The sequence below is a fragment of the Aquila chrysaetos genome, chromosome 2 (genome assembly GCF_900496995.4).
Source record: "Aquila chrysaetos chrysaetos chromosome 2, bAquChr1.4, whole genome shotgun sequence".
Classification (NCBI taxonomy): Eukaryota; Metazoa; Chordata; class Aves; order Accipitriformes; family Accipitridae; genus Aquila; species Aquila chrysaetos.
The window spans coordinates 42,673,878-42,692,858 of NC_044005.1; the positions used below are offsets into that span (position 1 = coordinate 42,673,878).

The following is an 18,981-nucleotide window of genomic DNA, read 5'->3' on the forward strand; positions in this document are numbered from 1 at the left end:
AAGCACTGCATCTCATTCTGTCCTTTTTATATATCTGGATGTGGCTGCTTCCACATTTGCAAGAGATGCTTATACCATCTCTTAAGGCATCTCTCATAGATCAATTAAATAGATTTTCTTGAGTTTCACTGTGGGAGAAATTAACCAAGAACACCAGTGATGATGTTCTGCAGCTTTTCCGTGTTTAAAAATAAGAAGCCTTATTTACAATTCCTTCTTCTAATCATGCAGTTAGTCAGTTTTGACTGGACTATATTCCTTTTTTTGGAAATGCTAAGCTCAAATATGCCAGAACATGTAGTTTAGGGGTTTTTTTCAACCAAACTTGTGATAGCATTTAAAAGAGAGATGAAGTTTATCTTATGCGATTTGTTCTCCTCCAGACAACATTGATTACCACTTTGAAGGGGATGGTCTTAATTTTATTGTTTGTTGATGATATGTTTTTTCAGTTTAACTAAGCTATGCCCTAATGGGTGACTTTTCTAATACCGTCTATGTAACTCTATGTATATATCGCGATAATAATACAAGTTTTCTGGTCTTTTAGAAACACCACAGTGTTCTAGGCACTGTTCAATTAATATTAACAACTTGGAGAGCATCTCTGTTAAGTTTTACATGTATCTTGTGTACAAGGTATCAAATCATGCCAATGTTACTACATTTCCACGATCAGGATATACATGTCAAACAGAACGTAAGATTGGTATAAAATACACTGAAAGGCAGAATTAGCTGAGGAAGTTAAGGTAAAACAAAGTCTGAAAATATAATTTTGTCTCACTGCTGGGAAGAAAAGCTGAAAGAAGTTCCTCTTTTTCTGAGATATTATTAGTCCCTGGCAGATCTATACCTTTCAGCTTTGGAATTTTACTCACATTCTTTCCATCCAGAATTCTACTTCCAAACTTTCCCATTTCTTAGTGCACCTCTCTTTCTAAAAAGAAAAAGGTAAAATAAAAATGAATTATTGGAGGCTGCAAGAATTTGGCAGTGTAGGCACACCTAAAAAGCAATTCCATGGCTGACATCTCTTCTGCTAATGTTACCAAAAAAGCTGTGTGTTACCTCTTTCCAAAGCTGAGATTGCAATGGAAACCACAGGCTTGCAAAAGGCACATAAGATTATTAACCTCCCATTGTGGGATGTGTAGAATTATACATATTTCCAATGATACAAACAGAGAGGGAAAGCTTGACTGAAACAGAAATATAATGGCTTTCTGCAAAGATGGTGTGCACAGGGGAAAGGCATTGAAGCCCAGCAACAAATGTGACTAATGCCAGTGTTATTTCCACATACAGACCCTTTAAATCACATTCACACTGAATCCAGCGGAGATGAAGTATGCAAAAGTACTCTGGACTGAGGTGGTTATTGAATCATTTTATTTCCCAGTGACTCACCCACTGGCTGAGAAGTGCATGGCACCAGCCTGCAGAGTCACAAGGAAGATCCATGTTAACAGCTTTCAGCATTTGGGAAGTAGCAGTTCTTTTGGGCATGGACTGTCTCCTTCCTGCAATGAGCATGTAGCAATACCTCAGCCACAGCTCAGACAAGCCCAGGAGCTGTCACAGACCTACCCCAGCTTTGTTCTCTGGACAACTCTCTTTCATGGGCTCCTTAACAGAATACCAAAGATGTTAGCAGAACAGGCGTCCCTTTACTATGGGCTAGAGAAATCTGAATCACCTAGAAGGAAACCCAGCATGAACACCAACAGAAGAAGCCTGAAAGAATCATTTAATTCAGGTGGTGAGTGGATTGTCTTCACATTTGTAATAAAAAGTTGCCATTTAGGAAGAAATGTCTTCTAACCGTGGCAAAAGTGGAATAAAGCCAAAAGGTTAGGAAGTTATTTATTTGGATTATAAAAGATATAAATGACTATTTACAGATGCTCCCTGTTAAGATACTTTGCCCCCACAGAGACAGTGGGCATAAGAGAGAAGCTGCTTCATTTTCTGAATCTGTGAAAAGAGATTAATGGAGTCACAAAAATCCAGCACAATGATATCTGTTTTGATGAGATATTGATAACAATATATAAGGATATCTGTTTATGCAGACCCAAACCCCACTTAACATGGAAGCCAATGTGGACAATGAGCTCTTGCCGATCTCTCCCTGTATTTTCAGTCCTTACCTCTGATTTTAAAGCAAAAGTCTCACGGAGTGTCTCCCCGGGTCTGATTCTAGCAACATTAAAAAGAACTGTGAACTGCATGTCATCTTTGGTGAGTGGATCTTCATCACACACTGCCAATTCTAAAATGTTCTGGTAGTAGAAGAATATAAATAAGAACTCTTATTGAGCTGCTATTACACAGAAACAAAAAAATGGTTATAGACTTTTGCAGCTGCTTGACTAGCACAGTGGTAAGAGTAAAGAAACATGTGTTTTCCTTCAGGAGTTTGCTAACATAAGCACCATCATTAAACCCAACCTTGGAAAACTTATCATGAAACAGAAGACAACTACCTATAACAGAGAGCTCCCACTATCCTGAGACAGAAAAGATGTCAGTGCTCTGCACCACACTGATAACCCGTCCAAAGAACACACTTACTCAGTTTCTTCATCCCCAAAGTTCTCTTAGCTACACAGCTTAGGGGCAGGATTAAATTTGCTCTCTATACCACAGCAACTCCTCTGCCCATCCCTTACAACCAGTGGAGGGAAAGCTCTTTCTAAATTAACCATCCAAAATAGCCCAGATGAAGCATACTACAGCAGTACTTACTTCTCTCAGGTGACAACAAATGGAATCTGGACTAGCTCAGATGTAGGCATTTGTATCATTGATGTCTATAACTAGCTGAGGGGAACACTACTGCACATGTCTACCGTTTTGTGCTAATCAGTCAGTTGCAAATATCTTACACAAGCATTTTCTTAAGTTATTTAGCACAGTTGATTGACAGGGTGTCAACTGAGGATTCCCAGCTATTCAAAATGGTGACATTTCTATTTTTTTACTACCTCAACTTCTCTCTGGATCCTAAAGTAGAAAGTCTCATTCCAGACAGGGTTGTCAGAATTCTTGATGGTTTTGGTCTGAAGCTTTCCATTCAAAGCAGATGGCAGCCACAAGCGCACATAGCAGTCTGATGCAGTCACTGCAGCAAAGAAAAATTAAAAACCTGATGCCAGTGTTATAGATGAAAAGTAGGGCAAGGCCATGATTCTGGGGACTAATAAATATTACTACTTTTTCTTAAATAAGTAAAGAGACCATCAGTTGGAAGCAACCAAGGAAAACCATCTAATTCCTGGGTAACTACAAATTGCAAATGTACACATGCACACGCAAAGTACACTAAGAGCCGTGTTTCCCATATGAAGAAAAAGAGGTATAAAAGATCCCACTGACCATTCATCGGGCATATTCCTTACAATTCCAGTCAGCAATGTTAAAAAAGTTTAACTGAAACTAGAGCTAGTTCCAAAAAGGGCTGTTAGGATGATTACAGGAAAGAAGAACACATATTACAGAGAAGATCAGAAGAGACGGGCTTGCTCAGTCTAGCAACACAAACATGCGGAGGGGAAATGATGGCTCTCTAGAAGGGTTAGGTACTAGGGAAGAAGATCTGTTGCAGCTAAAGGCCCGTGTGGGCCCGAGAACACGAGGGCATGAGCAAGTCAGAAATCTTCATCTCACTTCCAGCCTACATCTACTCCTTATGGTTAGTGCAGTCAGTGCCTTGAGCAGCCGTCCTTTGGGAAGAGCCGGGGTGGGAAAGCACATTTACTTTGTGAAGCTTGACAACGGTGTGAAAGGAAATCTCCAAGGTGATGTCTTTCAGAGCTGGAGCCTGGACTTGACTGAAGATGTCTACTGCAGCCCGAGAGGCCTAAATACTTCAGACTGGTATCAAGCAGTGAATAACATTGCCCCGCAAGGTTTTGGCAGGAAAGTGGAACTGTCCCTTCAATAGAGTAGATAGGAGAGATCATTGAAACTCAGAAATGCAGGCCTTGTCACACTACCACCTTTCTAGTGTCCACCTCTGGACGTTGCTACGTGGCATTTGCCACAGGAATACCAGAAGCCCTTCGGCAGACAGTTACTCAACTAACGGGGGATTCACTCCCTCCGGTCTCCCTCACGACCGGGCTTGGCCAAGGTTGTGCTCGGCCCTGCATGGCCAGACGTGAATGGTCTCAGCTGTAACTCAAGTAACTCACTGCAAAGTGACGTTTTTTTGACTGAACATGTCGTTTTTCACTAGAGGAGTACACGGGCCAGAGGTTTCAAGAGTGTGAGAAAAGGCAGCTCAAGGTCTCTGTCCTGACTGAGGAACCCATGGGACACCTCTGCAAAAATGGCAGCTGAATGGTTGGTCCATAGTACACCTTGAGAAGGAGCCATAGGAGGCTGTGAGGGCGAGATAATGAGTTAAAGAAAGTTGAATACAAAAGTACACAGAAAAGTCTGGTTTGCCTGCATGTTCAGCATGTGCTTGGGGCTGGATCTGCAGAAGCCCTCCTTAACCAGAAACTATCAGTATAATTTAACATGACTGGTCATTTGAGAACAGCAAATACCCCGAATGAGACTGTATTTTAGAAGGCTTCAAATTCTCTAATTTACCTTTGATTGTGTATAATTCATACATTTCAATAAAAGGTGCCTAAATACGTGGCCTGTGTGGCAAAATTCCAGTCCATTATATGATTTATACGAATTATAAACATCAAACCCAAACAACTCCAAGCAGATTTACAGATTGCAGCGTCCTCACAAGGTCTACCTTCCCTTGTTGGCCCAGGAAATTCATCTGGGAGTCTTGGTTTTTACCAGTTCCCTGAAATGCCACTAGATATTTCCTCCAATCTAATGATACCTCAGGCATTTGATCTAATTATAGCCCTGGCATTAGTACTTCTATTGCTGTGCTTTGTGTACGCTGCTTGTATACCTTCAGAACTTAGGAACATTGCTCACTGTGTAAACTCTGAGGGTGACTAAAAACACAATCAAAACATAACTCACATAGGTCTCTTGACTTGATGTTCTTAGCTTGTATGATTCTTACAGAAAGCATGTGGATGGGGCAAATCTTCATCTGCAGAGAAAACAAATGCAATTAGTTTTATCAGCTCAGAATACAAAAACAGTATGTATTTTGAACAGTACAGGGGACAGTCTGTCCTTCTGTTTGTCTGTTTGAAGTGAGGGGACCGCCCTCCAGGGGAAGTACACCACACTAAGATGATAGCACGACTGCACACTGGGCTATTTGCTAAGTAGCTTGAGTAACTGAAGACAGAGGAAGAAAACAGAGACTCAGACGATGGTATGGAAAGCTTTTGTAGTCACCCTAGAGGTGCCTATTTTCATACAACCTGATGCATGCATGGCCATGGTGATGGTTGTACCGCCAATCTGCTGAGGGTCCTGTGCCACAGGCAGGTCCAAACTTGGCCTTTGGAAGGCAATACTAGGAACTTGCGGCTGTCTGCCTGGGTCCTGGCACAGCACTGACACTAGGCCAGGACATGGTAGTTGCTAAAGTGCTCTAAAAATTTCTGACTATGTTTCCCAACTAAGACTAAATTTTCATGACGCTCATAAGTAGCCCAAGCTCACCAAAAGGCATCTAGAGGAATGCACTACTGACTTCAAATGAATGGACCATAGGCCCAGCAGAGACCCTTCAGATGAAGAAAAAAGTGCTTTGGAGGCATAATATCACAGAATCCCACATCGGTAGGTGTCTTGAAAATACCTAATGGGCATGGAACCACTTCCCTTCCAGACATGAGATTTATTTCTATCATAGGCAAGCTATCATTGTAACACTTATTTCAAGTTACTTGTTCCTAACTCTAACAAAGAATTAAGCTTCCCAACCTAAGCTGGTCAGAAAGTATTTGCCATTTTCAAAAGACATTCTGATTAGCCTGAATGAACATACATACACAGACATGTGACAAGCTTAATACTAAAAGCGGGAAAATATTTCCTTCTTTTTTCAAATTGGAACATTTAAGTTTCTTTTCAATTTTCTGTTGAGTGTTTTATCTATTTTTTTGCATATTAGCATGGCTTGTCAGCAATAATAAGTAATAATAACATACAGTCCTACTACCACTAATTAAAACAAACAGGGCCACACCATGTTGGAACTGTTTCATTAATTTGAATAGCAGCTTGAACTATACACTGACTGAAACATCGTATCTATTTGTCTAAATGAGAGTACCCCATTACACTGTAACAAAATAATTTAACAATTGTATTTTGAAAGTTAGCACTGCGATTAATTTTCCTGACACTGAAATGATTAACTTTGGAGATACAAAGAGCTGGGGAAAGAGGAACTTCCTATAGAAGGAGTCACTCACTACAGTTAATCTGAAATTCTTTTAAAATGGGGTGGAGGCTATTGGACATGTTTATTAGAGATGAAAATAACCTTCATTCAGTTTCATTCAGTTTTGTTTAGAGGTAAATTATGTTACATCAAATGGTTACCATTTGAACTGTGAATTGGCACGTTCAAATAAAGGCTTAATATTAAATTTAATGATGTCACTTTAAAAATTACATCCTTTAAAATTCAGATTAATATTCAAGAGTCACTCTGAGCAGAGAAACCCTGTTGTTAAACCTACAAAATCACAGATTACTCTGTCTCTTGGCCTCTTAATGGTTGACTGAAACACTTTTTGTATATAAATGCAAGACACATTTGTTCTTGTGTGACAAGAACTGTTTCTATTATGTTTTCCTCCAATTTGAAACTGACGTATTTAAAAGGTTCTGAGTTTAATGCACTATGGACATTACAAGTTCCAGTTGGGACACTTCCATATTATTCCAGTTGCCCACTGAAAGAATCTGACTTTAATTTTCCTGTGCAAATAGTTATTTAACGTAGAAGTACCAACTGGAACACTCAGTCAGCATTCCTAGTGGGTTTCATTAACATGAAATATTGGATTATGTAGCCAATTACAGAGCTGACTGTTTTTAATTAATATGTTAATTCGGTGTTATTTTGTAATCAACTTCCCCCTTGCTCAACAGAAGCCCAAACCATTCTCAGAGTCTGCATTCACTGGAGAAGCAGATGTTGGTATACAATTTGCTTTGAACATTTTGTGATGAAAATTTCCTAATTGCTTATAAAAATGGTGCATTTGCACTTCATCATCAGAGTACTCTCAGCTGTGATAGGTGTCATGTTTTCTTCCTCTCCCACTAGCACCAGAGAGCCTCACTCCTCCTCCCTTCCCCTTTCAACAGCAATCACTTCCCTTAAACACGTCAACATCTGCCCGCCAAAGCAAACATCATCAAAGGTGACTGTTCACTACTTCTGATTTTGTGGAGCTTAGTCCTTGTCTTGTTGCAGGGTAAAAGATAAACAGGTTCAGATGGGTAAATGTGGCCATAATAAACCCTATGGGCTGTGCAAATCCCCAGGGGAAGCCAGAAGCCATCCTGCTCCCAAGACTGCAGTTCCTCCAGCCTATGATAACCATTCAGAATTGAGCTAGTTCTTTTTTTCATCAGAAAAAAAGTGGAGCTAATTTTCTTCTACAATCGTCTGGAGCAGACTATTAAGGTCTGATTCGGGTGGTCTAAAATAACATCCTTGCCCAAAAGTGCTGGCACTCCAGAATACCCTTCTAGAAAAAATAATTACGGTTAGAGATACCATTTGCTATTTTCATAACATGAAAAACAATGTGTAATTTCATGATTAATGCAAATTGATAAGCACAGACACCATATCCAGACAGCTCTTGACAGTCTCGCAGCTGTACTAGTCTTGCTCCTTTTAGTTCACTTCCTTGGGAGAAACACAGTTTCCTGCATAGACACACAGAGAGTAACAAAACCCCTCTGTAAATATCCGGAGTCAAAGGTAGCTTTCCCAGAAGCACATAATTCTATTTTTGCTGGAAAATTAGCAGTGCCACATTGAGGCCAATGACAGAGTGCAGGATTCAGCTACCTGTGTATGTTTGCATCCCAGACAATAACACTCCAGACCAATAAATAGTAGCATGTCCAGAGTCCCAGAGAGTAGGCTAAAAAATGAAAGGAAAAAAAAAAACCCCAAAAAACCACCAACCGAACCCCCAAACCAAATTTCTTTTCCCTTGACAGCAGTTAGCAGTAAACTACATTTCCGTACTCTCAAAGCAAGTGTTGGGGGAGCCATTTCAGGTCTAAAATACAGAAAAGTCAATAAACAGGAGATAAAATTAGCATGGCAGAATTGCCACAGCTGTGTCAAACCTTAACAAACTGAAAATTCACATCTGTTGCCAACATCTCATAGATTGTAATAATACACATCTGCTGGCCTACTGTCTGGCTTCCAGAGAATAGTCATATGCCAGTCAGCTTCAGGAGGACACATAATTCTCCCATTTACAGGCGGTTAGTCACTTCAAGGTTTCATCCCCAAAAGACAACTTTAAGAGTATGAAATCTTCTCAAAGCTCATTAATATGGAGCCTACCAAGACAGTTTTTGGATGGCAGTGAAAGAAGAAAAACCTACCAACAGCTCATATCTCTGATTTCGCTCTTTATTGCCCCTCCATGCTGCTCCTAGAACAAGATCTGACGGCAACCTTCCCTAGAAAGGGACCCTAGGAGGTAGTTTCTGCAGAGCCTGGCAAGCTGGGAACCTCCTCCCATCACCACCTCTTTTTTCTTTTCTTTTCTTTTTTTTTTTTTTTAAAAAGTCCTTGTTTTGCACATGTTGGAAGGCTGATTGGAATCTTAGCATTTCTCTCCCCTTGCACCAAACCTAAGCAGTTCTCTGAGTGGAGTTATCACCATGGGATAACACCAAGTTATATGAAGATTTATATGAGGAGTTTGCTCTCTGTCTTTTGACATTCTGTAAACAGCTGTAGGATTTATCACTCAGCTTTATCAATCTCTTTCAGACATGAATAATTACTTCCTTTCATGGATTACTTTTTCTTTCTCCAGTGGTGTACTAGAAGCTGTACAATATCTTACGTACAATATCTCACATCAACTGTAATCACTTGGCATATTCTTTACATTTACTTTACCTTAGATACTGAGGATTTGGTTCAACCACAACTTGGCAATTTATGAAATTAAGGTTAAAGCTATAAACTTATAAACTATAAAAAAGCTTCATGACCAGCCCGGTTCCAAAGCGCTCTCTTCCACGTAGATTCTTTAACACTTAATATGGGCTGAATTTACTAGCCCCTCCATCACTGAGAATACTGCTAGCAATTTGTCCTTCTAACCAGCTACCTATTTTCATTAAAATTAGAGGAATGCAAAGTTCTGGTGGGAAAAGCGACTGACTAAAGAAATATGCAAAACCAGGAGCGGGAATAGAAGGAGAGAACATGACCCTGAAAGCCTCATTTTCCTTGGGAATCACAATTATCTAATATCTTATCATTCGAAGTTGAACAGTTAGTGAGTAAATCTAATTTTCCTTACAAACATTTACTGTAATTTCATGTTATCACTGATGGATCGTTTCAAGAGTCATTGTGGATTTGGGATGCATCCCCTGTTCATATTCTGTCAGCTACCTCTTTACACGTATGAGTGGGTCCCTCAGGCTTTGTATTAACAGAACTGCTGAGTATTTTACCACATAAAAATTATTCCGTAGTTCACAAAATAAAACTGCTAAAGAGTAATTATTTTTGTCTGAGCAGAAGAAAAGACCCTGCTATGAATATCAAAAACACTGCCAGCAAGTTGTAAGTTAATATTGTCCATCACTTCTGTGCCAATTTGGTAGCTTTTTTAAACAGCACAAAATTAACTGGGAGACCTTTAGTAGGTCTTCCTAGATAGTCCAAAGCATCCACGCTTTTCTAAACAACTTGCTTTTTTTAATATAAATATAAATATAAAAGAAAAAAACCACACAAAATCCCTGTTCTGATTTCTGTATCTGTTTACCAATTTACGCGTACTGAAAAAAGCATTTGCTGAGAGAATAGCAGAGCTACCTGCAATATTGAATGAATCTCCGTCCTTGGCAATAGCAGCTTTCTGACCTGAAGCTATGCTTGTACTCTAACCTTTTGGCAGTCTATACTCATGGAATAGCAGCTGCAGCATTAGGGTGAAATGCAAGAACTTTCGCTGTCATTGAGACTTTCTAGATAAAATTATACCTAAGCTATCTATTCATCTATTAGATCCAGAATTATCTTATTAGATATAACATTGATATTTAAAATTGATAGATAATATTTATATCTAAGATAGATAGCTCTGGATCTAACAGGTAGGTAGATTAGATACAAATTTTATCCAGAAAGTACATTGCATTTACAACTTATATTCTTTGCCCTGAGCATCCAATGTTTGAATATTTTTAATCTATCATTTGAGCTATCTGTTCAAGCTACTGGTATTTTCCTGAACCTTTTAACTTCACCTCCAAATATTACCATGGCACAAGTACAGTAAGTATTCTTTATTCTTAATGATTAATGATTCTCTATAAGCCATAGCATGTAACATTGTTTCTCACTATATTTAAAACCCATGAATGTCCATATTTCTTTTATTTGCTGTAAAATTTGACATAGGGTTTGATACATAAAGAACAGTTAGTTGTAAATAATTCATATCTTGCATTTCAGAACTGCATCCATTACTTTTTAAAGATATACACGAGAAAACAACTCTCAGCTAATAATTCTGTTGATTTATACTAAAAACTATCAGTTAAAATCTCTGAATGGAACTTACTATTAGAAAACTCAAGTCCAGACATGAAATACTTCCACTAGAATCGCAGGCGCTGTAAACATTACATTAAAGATAGCTAAATCAGCCAAAAAGCTCAGTAGAACTCTCCCCTGCAGCTAAAGTAATATAAATTATGCTTTGTTGCTAGAAAAAGCTGTTGGGTTTTTTCAGCTGGGGCAAGCGACGAACATGTGCTATCCTGAGAAAAGCATGCAGCAGGGGTAACGCACTTTCATTTTACAGTGAGGTAAGCTCATCAAGGCCAGCCCTCTCTTCCTTCCTGCTGTTCACTCCAGCATGTACACCTCACGATAAAAGAAAAGGGCCACGTTTTCGCTGTGCTTTCGCTGAAGTTCACTCACATATCAGCTACTGTGAGGTAAAAGGGGAAAACGGTAAATTTGCAAAGTTCAAGATGACCCTGCCACATCGCACCAGCAGCAGTTTGTCTCTGCATCTCAGCAGATGCAAAGAGGAGGGAATTTGCTCGCGAGAACTGGGGCAGGGAGGTCCCAACAGCAACGTGCCGGGCCACAGCAAAGCGCGGAGCTGCAATTCTCTTACCTTGGCTGGTGGGCTCCCCATGACACGCAAGATGGCGACAGCAACAGAAAATCCAATTTGGGGAACGGATCTGTCAGCTGACAAACACGCTTACAGCTTGTTGTTGCTGCTGAAATAACCTGAAGGACACATATAATTTATACAGGCGCTGAGCTCCACCCTCTGCCTCCTCTGTGTGGAGAAGAGTCTGCCCACGTCTTAGAGGGAAAGATCTGCAATGTCAGAGGTGAGAGGAAAGCTGCAGTTACCACATCTTTGCCTGTCGCTTTATTACCTCTCACAATTTGTTATTGACCCAATATTGACCTGCCAGGTTTTTGGGTGGATTCTGCCGTGTTCAGCAAGTCTTCCTTCACTCCCCGTCTCTTCCATCTATCTAGTCAGTAGCTGAATTTTCAGCAGCTTTTAAGTTCTTCCACAAAATACTCCATAAAAAAAAAAAAAAATCAAAGGGAGGGGACAGCTGAATCTCTTCTATTAAAATTTCTGGTGGGAGACCAACCCAATTCTGAATGCTCTTTTCAACTCTTCCTACAACAGGGACTTGTTTTAATATGTTATTGGGAATCTTTCTGCCAGCCAGTAAATCAAGTCTCCTTACTTTGACGTACCTACTGGATGATTACCTGGCCAATGCAGAGATGCTGGTGAAATTGAGATAAATATTGGTAGGGAAAGGGAAAGCTGCATACCTTCTGGGCTTTTCCCTTCTACACACTTCTTACAAGAAGAACATGACAACTTGACATCTCCCAGCTTCTTATCATCAGCTTCCCCCCATCAGCTTGCTGGTGACAGTGGTGGGTCCTAAGGCATCCTCTGGAGATGGCACAGGCACGGCTTCCTCCACCTCTCCCATGCCTACTGTGGACTGCTGACAGACAACCCATGGGGTGCCTGTCAGGACATCGCTCCGGGCAATCTGTTCCGGCTGTACCTTAATCCACACTTGCAATTTCATGTTGGATGTCGTGTAGACCCAGACTTGGAAAAGGCCTGTGGAGGCCACCATAATTTTGCAGTAAGATACTGTGGGACAGTAATATCAGATAGGACCAAGGCTCACCAGACAACCAGTGGACACCTTACACCGACGAAAAGGAAGAGTGTCAAGAGTTAATTTTCATTAAATAGTAGTTATGAGTTTGGCTTTGCAAGAGAAGAAAAAAAATTAAATTAAATGTAATCACAATAATTGTTTAGGAAAATAGGTTTACCGGAAATCTTTGGGTTTGGATTTTTCCTGAAACTCAGATGATGCACACTGTGGATCACTTTTAAACCACTTTTTAAAGTATTTTCCACAAAAAACTGTCACCAATTGAACATCAGTTCTAGTCACATGATCCCGGGCTTATGCAAGTGACAACCAACAGCTCAAACTGACATTTCTCAAAGACTCTGCTGTGGCTGGCAACGCAGCCACCATGCTAGCGGTGAGGACTGGATGCAGGCTTACCCAAGCAGCAGGCTGAGAACTTGAGTGCTTAGTTAGGTTGCCATCCTTGCAATACTAAAAAGAAAGGTATCTCAAATAAAGGTCCGTCGTGTATGTGCAGCAAATCAAAGGACTGCTATAACACTCCCAGGAAAATAAGCCAAACTCATCAGAAAGCAATCTAGGGTTCAGAGCAATTAACCATGCAAGTCTTGTGCTCCTGCAGTAACGTTGTTTTGACAGCCTTACTTGGGCATTTTTACAGGAGCAGTCAAGACTGCGGTGCAAGCACCCTTCTTTGTGCTTCCTTGGACACAGGAGTCTGTAGCATCCCCGTTCCAAAGATAAGAAAAAAAAGCAGAGAAAAAGGAAAAAACCCTCATATTCAGAGCAATTTTGGTTTTCCTCCTTTATATTGCTGTTGCAGCTTTGATCACAGGTTCTGCTGCTGTAGGGAACTGAGAGACCAAAATAGTAGGCTGACAAATTTACCTCCTAAAGAGAAGGCAAATGGAAAAACAGCCGGAGAAAAATGAACTCCACTCAAAGAGGGGTATGTCTGCCTGGAAACAGAGCAACACATTAAAAACAGAACAGCTGCAGCAGGGAGACCCAGGTCTTAATGGAACAGGAAAGAAGAAAAAAGCCCCCAGAATGTCTTGAAATCAAGGTGCAAAAGTTATTTCAGAGAGCTATGGAGCTAATTTTTCCAATAGCCCCTCCAAGAAGTTAATGTTTCCAGTAAATCAGCATGGCCAAAATACATAAAACGTTTTGCGTTGCTTGTCAACAGGCACGCTGACAAGTACCACGTCCATTTCCTTCTGGACATGAGGGAGATGGGCTACATGATGTCAGGCCTTACTACAGACACAAAAAAAAGTACAGCATGGGGAAAGTGAGACAAAGAAAGTCAACTGCATAAAGAAGGAAGGAGAAAACTAAACGGTTCAATAAAGCAAAGAGGGCACAGCACAATGCATTAGTGAACTAGCTAAATAGTAGGCAATATCTTCCAAGGGGATACAGAAAGTCTTTCCCCTCCCCTTTTTAGAGGGAGGACATAGTCATGCCAGGCTTATACTAGTGGAGTTGGATTCAGAAAATATAACACTCTATCTGCGGTTTCAGTTTGCAAAAGGCTGTTCAGGAGACAAAGAGAAGAGGGATTCTAGAAAGATTTTACGGGTTAATTAAGCTGGTCTCATTCCACCTTCATGACTGAATCTTATTTCTTTTCTGAATTCATATTAAGAAAGTAATTGGAAATAAGCCATGAGGGGGGGGGGGAAGAGAGAGAAAAAGACATATCAAATTACACTGAGGTTAAATTGCTTCATACGCCACCTGTTGGCACTCAGATAATGCACACAAAATACTACATGAAACAGCATCAGAACGGAAGGAATGCAAGCCTATGGTCCTCCCAGTATGCAAGAAATAAAAGTTAATGAATACAGTGTTCAGCTTCATGCAGCTCACCCAGTGGGCTGCTCACTAACAGCCCCTTGCAAGAACCTACTCAGAGTCACAGCTGAGCTGCCAGAAACCAAGCAGCAGAGTGGTAGCAACTCTAAATGGCTGTGATTTGGATCATCCTTCTGCTGGCATAAACTTAAAAGCTAACTGGGACAGAACTTAAAACAGGTACTGAAGACTCATTTAGTGGAGTTCGTTATTTACCCCAGCAATAGCAACAGCGCAGCAAAATTTCACACAAACCTGTCTCAGCTTTGGTGTACAAAAAACTGCCCTCAGTGAAGCACTGTCTTCATAGTCCTTCCGTGCTTGATCCTGACAGCTTCACAAGCAAGGATGGCAATTACTGAAACACCCTCCTATAAATATAAATCTCCCATGATTTTGTTTGAGAACATTTGTTTATTCATCCCATGAAAGCTGTTAAGCAGAGATAAATGATGGATCTTCCCAGGGCTAGATGCAGCCACACCATTGAGGAGACGGAGGTGGAAGACAGTGCAGCTTTGTGGAGACTTCTTGTTGGGCCAGACAGTGACAATGGGAGATAACAGTTGCTTCCTCTTTGCCTCATAAATTGGTTTGTACCTTGTTCAGTTCAGTGGCTAGGTTAGAAAAATTATAGTAATCTGAGAAAATAATGGTCTATAGTCAAATTCAAACCAAAAACTTTCAAAATGTTCTCAGCTAATCCCCAAACTATTTTTTTTCACATTTGGGTTATTTAACCACTGTAAAACATAATTTTAAAAAGTATTAAAATATATCTCTGTTTTTCAATTCAACATTGCCATGTGAAACCAGAAGCTATAAAGCAAAGCTTCAGAAACACCAGATTTGGGGACCTTTCAAAACTGTAGTATTTAATTTTGAAATAAAAGCTTCCTAATTTTTTTACTGTTTCCCCCCCCCCATTCTTTGTGAGCAAAACAACACAGCTAGTTTGAAATTATTTTAGATCTTTGAATGCTTTCCAAACAACCATTTTCAGCACACTTGTTGTTAATTAGAACAAAATACCAAGTCCTCTATGTGAGTAGCAGGTGATAGCAGCATTTGTAAATGAACCATCCTTCTGGCAACAAGATCGAAACCTGTTTCAGAAAAGTAAAAGGTGCTATATCGTCTTACCTATCTCCTGAACCACTGCAATCTTAAATAAAGATATCATACAGTAAAGCCAGTATCACTGGCTCTTTTTCCTGGCCAGAGCGAGAGAGCTGCTAATTTCCTTAGATACTTTGCAGGTGTGGTTGTAAATATGGCAAGATAGTGATCTTTGCAGCTTCAAGATGGGAGGAAGCTGCTTATTAGTTACCTGGGGTATCTGAGGACTGGAGTGTTATCTTTCCAAGACACGTCAATGTAAAGCCACACATTGAAACCCTCTGTGTTTATGTTTAGAAATTGTTCTTTTATTTTAAACCAAGTGATTGCACAGCATCTAATTGAAATAATTGAGTAAGGTATTTCAATGTCATTCCACTCGAGCCAGTTTCTGAGACATTTATCTTCAGATCTTATTCAAGTAGTCTGACACTGATGTCAGTATGAAATTGCTTGAGTAAAGACCTCAGAAGAGTTAGGTAAGTATTACACTTCACCACTTGGCTGACAGGAAGCCTTGACTTATGGTTATGGTATTTACCTTCAAATTATCAAGAGAAGAGTTTCTTTCTTAGTTGCCACCAACCTCTTATATTTTTTTAATAGTGACATTTTTAGAATCAAGAAAGTAAGTCTTGTTTTCTCCTACTGTTTTTCACTCTCTGTGACTGTAAGTTCTTTGGGGCAAGACCTACTAAGGAAATGTTTGCTACTGAATGTTATTATACTGGGCGAAAGTAATTAAAAAACAAAGGTTACTGTGATTGTATGACACACATAGCAGTATTTCCTTTCTAATCCTGTTGCTGTGTCAAATCCTCTTTCAGCCCTGTACGTGATTTTATTCAAGGCACAGCCCTTAGATGTTGGCTCAGAAAGGGATAAAAAATATACAAGGATTTATTTCAAATAACATGCAAGTAATTAAGGGTTTCATTCATTCATTCCTAGCAGTAATTTATCCTGTAAGTAGCCCTCCAAAATTAACAAGACTAAAGACAGTAGCAGGTATCTTCACTATGTTATTCTGTAGGTGAGTCTAGTTAATGGGTAGGCTTTTTAAATAAAGCTAGCATCAGCCAACCTATGTCCTAGCTTAAGTAATCTGGAAGTCTTTCGTGAAGTGTAAATGAAAGAAAACCACTCATCTGAGCATAGAGAAAGGGCAAAGAAATACAGAAACAGCCAATTCAGAGTGAACTGAATACATCCAAGTATATGACCAGTAGCTTTGGAAGTACCTGCAAAGTATGCCTTTGTAGCAGGCAAAGAAGAAGTGAATACTGGCACAGAATCCTTGGTAAATATCTGAAAATGCTCAAGTCTTAAAAATAGCTGAGGGTGAAGTTTCATGTTGCAGCAAAACTCATCTAAGAGCTAGTTGTCACTAAAGAGGAGGTCTTGCTCCCATCCCAGACCCAAGCTTAGAGAGTTCTGCCCCTACCCCACAGTATTGGCTCTGGCACTCTTCTGGCCAAATGCAGAGCTCATTTGAGGAGCTGAAGCAATAGAAAATGTCTCTTTTCCTTTTTTCTCAGGAATTTCCAGGACTGCCCTTCTCTAGTGGCATGTAGCCATTACCTCAGCTTACTAGAACATAGAAACTCACCTTGCGTTCAGTAGTGGGAATCTGACCATGGGCAAACAGCATTGTCCATAAGAGCTGCCTAAAGCATCAAGACTCATAGGAAAATGAGTACCAGAGGTGGAAAAGACATCAGACAATTCAGCGCACATCCCTGCGAGTAGATCATCACAATTCATTGACCCCCAACACCAGAAAGTCATGGGGCTTTTTACTGCCTCTTTGTACAGTTCTTCTAAGGTTATTGCAAGGCTGTCAAAATTGAAAACTAAATTTTTCCCTTCCTTCACTTGTGTTCATCATTGTATCTGTTGTTTGTTTTTCTTTTTTAATACAAAATCTCTAGATATCAACCAAGCTATGGGAAAAATTTAAAGCAGAATAACCAGAGTTTGACTTAGCCATTACAGCTATTATGAGTTATGAGCCTTGCAAGCTTATTTACAGCAATTAAGAACGCTGTGACTCACTCCTGCCGGATTGTAACCTCTGACGGCAGAAGACTACTTCATGAGGACTTTATGGGTTCTACAGAGTCATGAGGATTTTAATGCAAAGCCTCCTTCTGCATTGATACTTATCCCTACAGAAAATATTTCTGATGAGAAAAATTTCTTGTTTAGGTATGTGTTTGTTCTTCTAGTCCATTTGTACCATTCTTGTGACAAAAAGAAGTCAGAAAGTCTTCCTTATAGTGCGACTGGGAATTCACCTTACTGAGAGCACTCTCAGCTTTATTCCAGCAGTATGAAAGCAGCTTTCTGTCACCTGCTCCCCTTAACCTAGTATAGAAGGCAGACAAGTGTGAGCAGACAGCCTGGCACATGAAACACACTGAGCGTCTCAGTTGGTATCAGGAAAGCTAGTCTAACCTGTGCCAAGGCAGAGTCATCCATGGGGCCTGATACTATCTCTGAATGTCTCTATGCATGCATATTAGGTCTGGTTTAATTCTTCTGTTTCAGCAGCACATAAAACATAACACTTGACTGCAATTTTAAATGCTTTCATTCTAGTAGAAAACGGATTTTTCACAGGCAGAGATCTGTTTTAACCTCTTAATTCATATAATACCTTGAGACTTCTGAAGCTCCTAAGATTTTTGTACAATGCTTCTTGAAACGTGAAAGCCCAGAATAGAAACTCACACCAAAGCCAATATAAATTTATAGCCTTCAGCATCTCAATGAACTACGGTGTTTTTAACCTTAGGCCTCCAACATTCATGGTTTATGTGGCAAGTGAGACACGATATGGCCAACAAGCCAGAAAATTTCTGTGTAGGTCATGAGAGGCATTGAGTCTGTTCAGAGAGGAACATTAAAATAAGCTACCTACACTGACTCCTTTGCCAGAAGATCCAGATCTATGTGCCAAAGGTCCAAAATTAGGTCTCCTGGGCCTAACCAGGGAGACTCTGGGCTGGAGGAGATGCACTTGCTCAGAGACTCTAGCTTCCAGGGGTAGAGATCTGATGGAAGACTAGATTTCAGATGGTGACCTCTCCCATAAATACCTCCAGGAATCAAGCCTCACCCACAGCCTGCCAATGCAGCGGAGCACAAACCAGCAATGGTGCCTCCTCTTCCAACATGCGCAATTTGCACTCTGCAATCTTTCCCCACACAATAGATACATTGCAAAGCAGCAGAGACCCTCACCTCGTATGATTCAAATCCACTAATTGTTGGTCTTCCCTACTGTGTACTCACGCACATACTGAATGCATTTGTCAGCCAAGTACTAGCAAGCAAGCCCTGAACCGCAAAAAGGTAAAACGTCCCGTGACTTACCTGCACCAGTGCTGGGAACTGGAATGTTCACCCCATAGAGGAAATCATGTTGGCACACCTCCCCTCACCCTTCCCAAAGAGGTTTTGCTCACATATATAAGAAAGATTTTGAAACATTTCTGGTGTGATGCCTCAGTTCACATGCCAGGACCCTGCCTACATAGCTGTTTTGCTACCACATGGTTGGCTAGGCAGTCGCCTGGGCAGGCTAGGTGCTTCAAAACTAAGAGATCTAGAAAGCTCAAAGGCAACAGCTGAAGGATATCTAAT

At 40.3% G+C, this 18,981-nt stretch overlaps 1 protein-coding gene across 6 annotated transcripts in view; it reads right to left on the minus strand.

Moving 5' to 3' along the window:
- LOC115350857 (cytosolic phospholipase A2 beta-like) overlaps positions 1-18,981 on the minus strand; it is a 58,161-nt gene that overhangs the window by 22,283 nt on the left and 16,897 nt on the right. Inside the window, exons 2-7 of one of the 6 annotated variants that reach the window (XM_030036905.2) lie at positions 11,310-11,521; positions 5,008-5,080; positions 3,764-3,940; positions 2,991-3,127; positions 2,154-2,285; positions 882-940 (exon numbers count right to left, since the gene is read on the minus strand). In XM_030036905.2, the coding sequence (XP_029892765.1) occupies positions 882-940; positions 2,154-2,285; positions 2,991-3,127; positions 3,764-3,940; positions 5,008-5,080; positions 11,310-11,330 (599 nt within the window). In that variant the 5' untranslated portion in view covers positions 11,331-11,521. Of the gene's footprint in view, positions 1-881; positions 941-2,153; positions 2,286-2,990; positions 3,128-3,381; positions 3,989-5,007; positions 5,081-7,747; positions 7,800-11,309; positions 13,354-18,981 lie in introns of those variants that run through there. The other 5 variants (XM_030036914.2, XM_041129269.1, XM_030036923.1 and 2 more) reach the window with 5 other exon arrangements.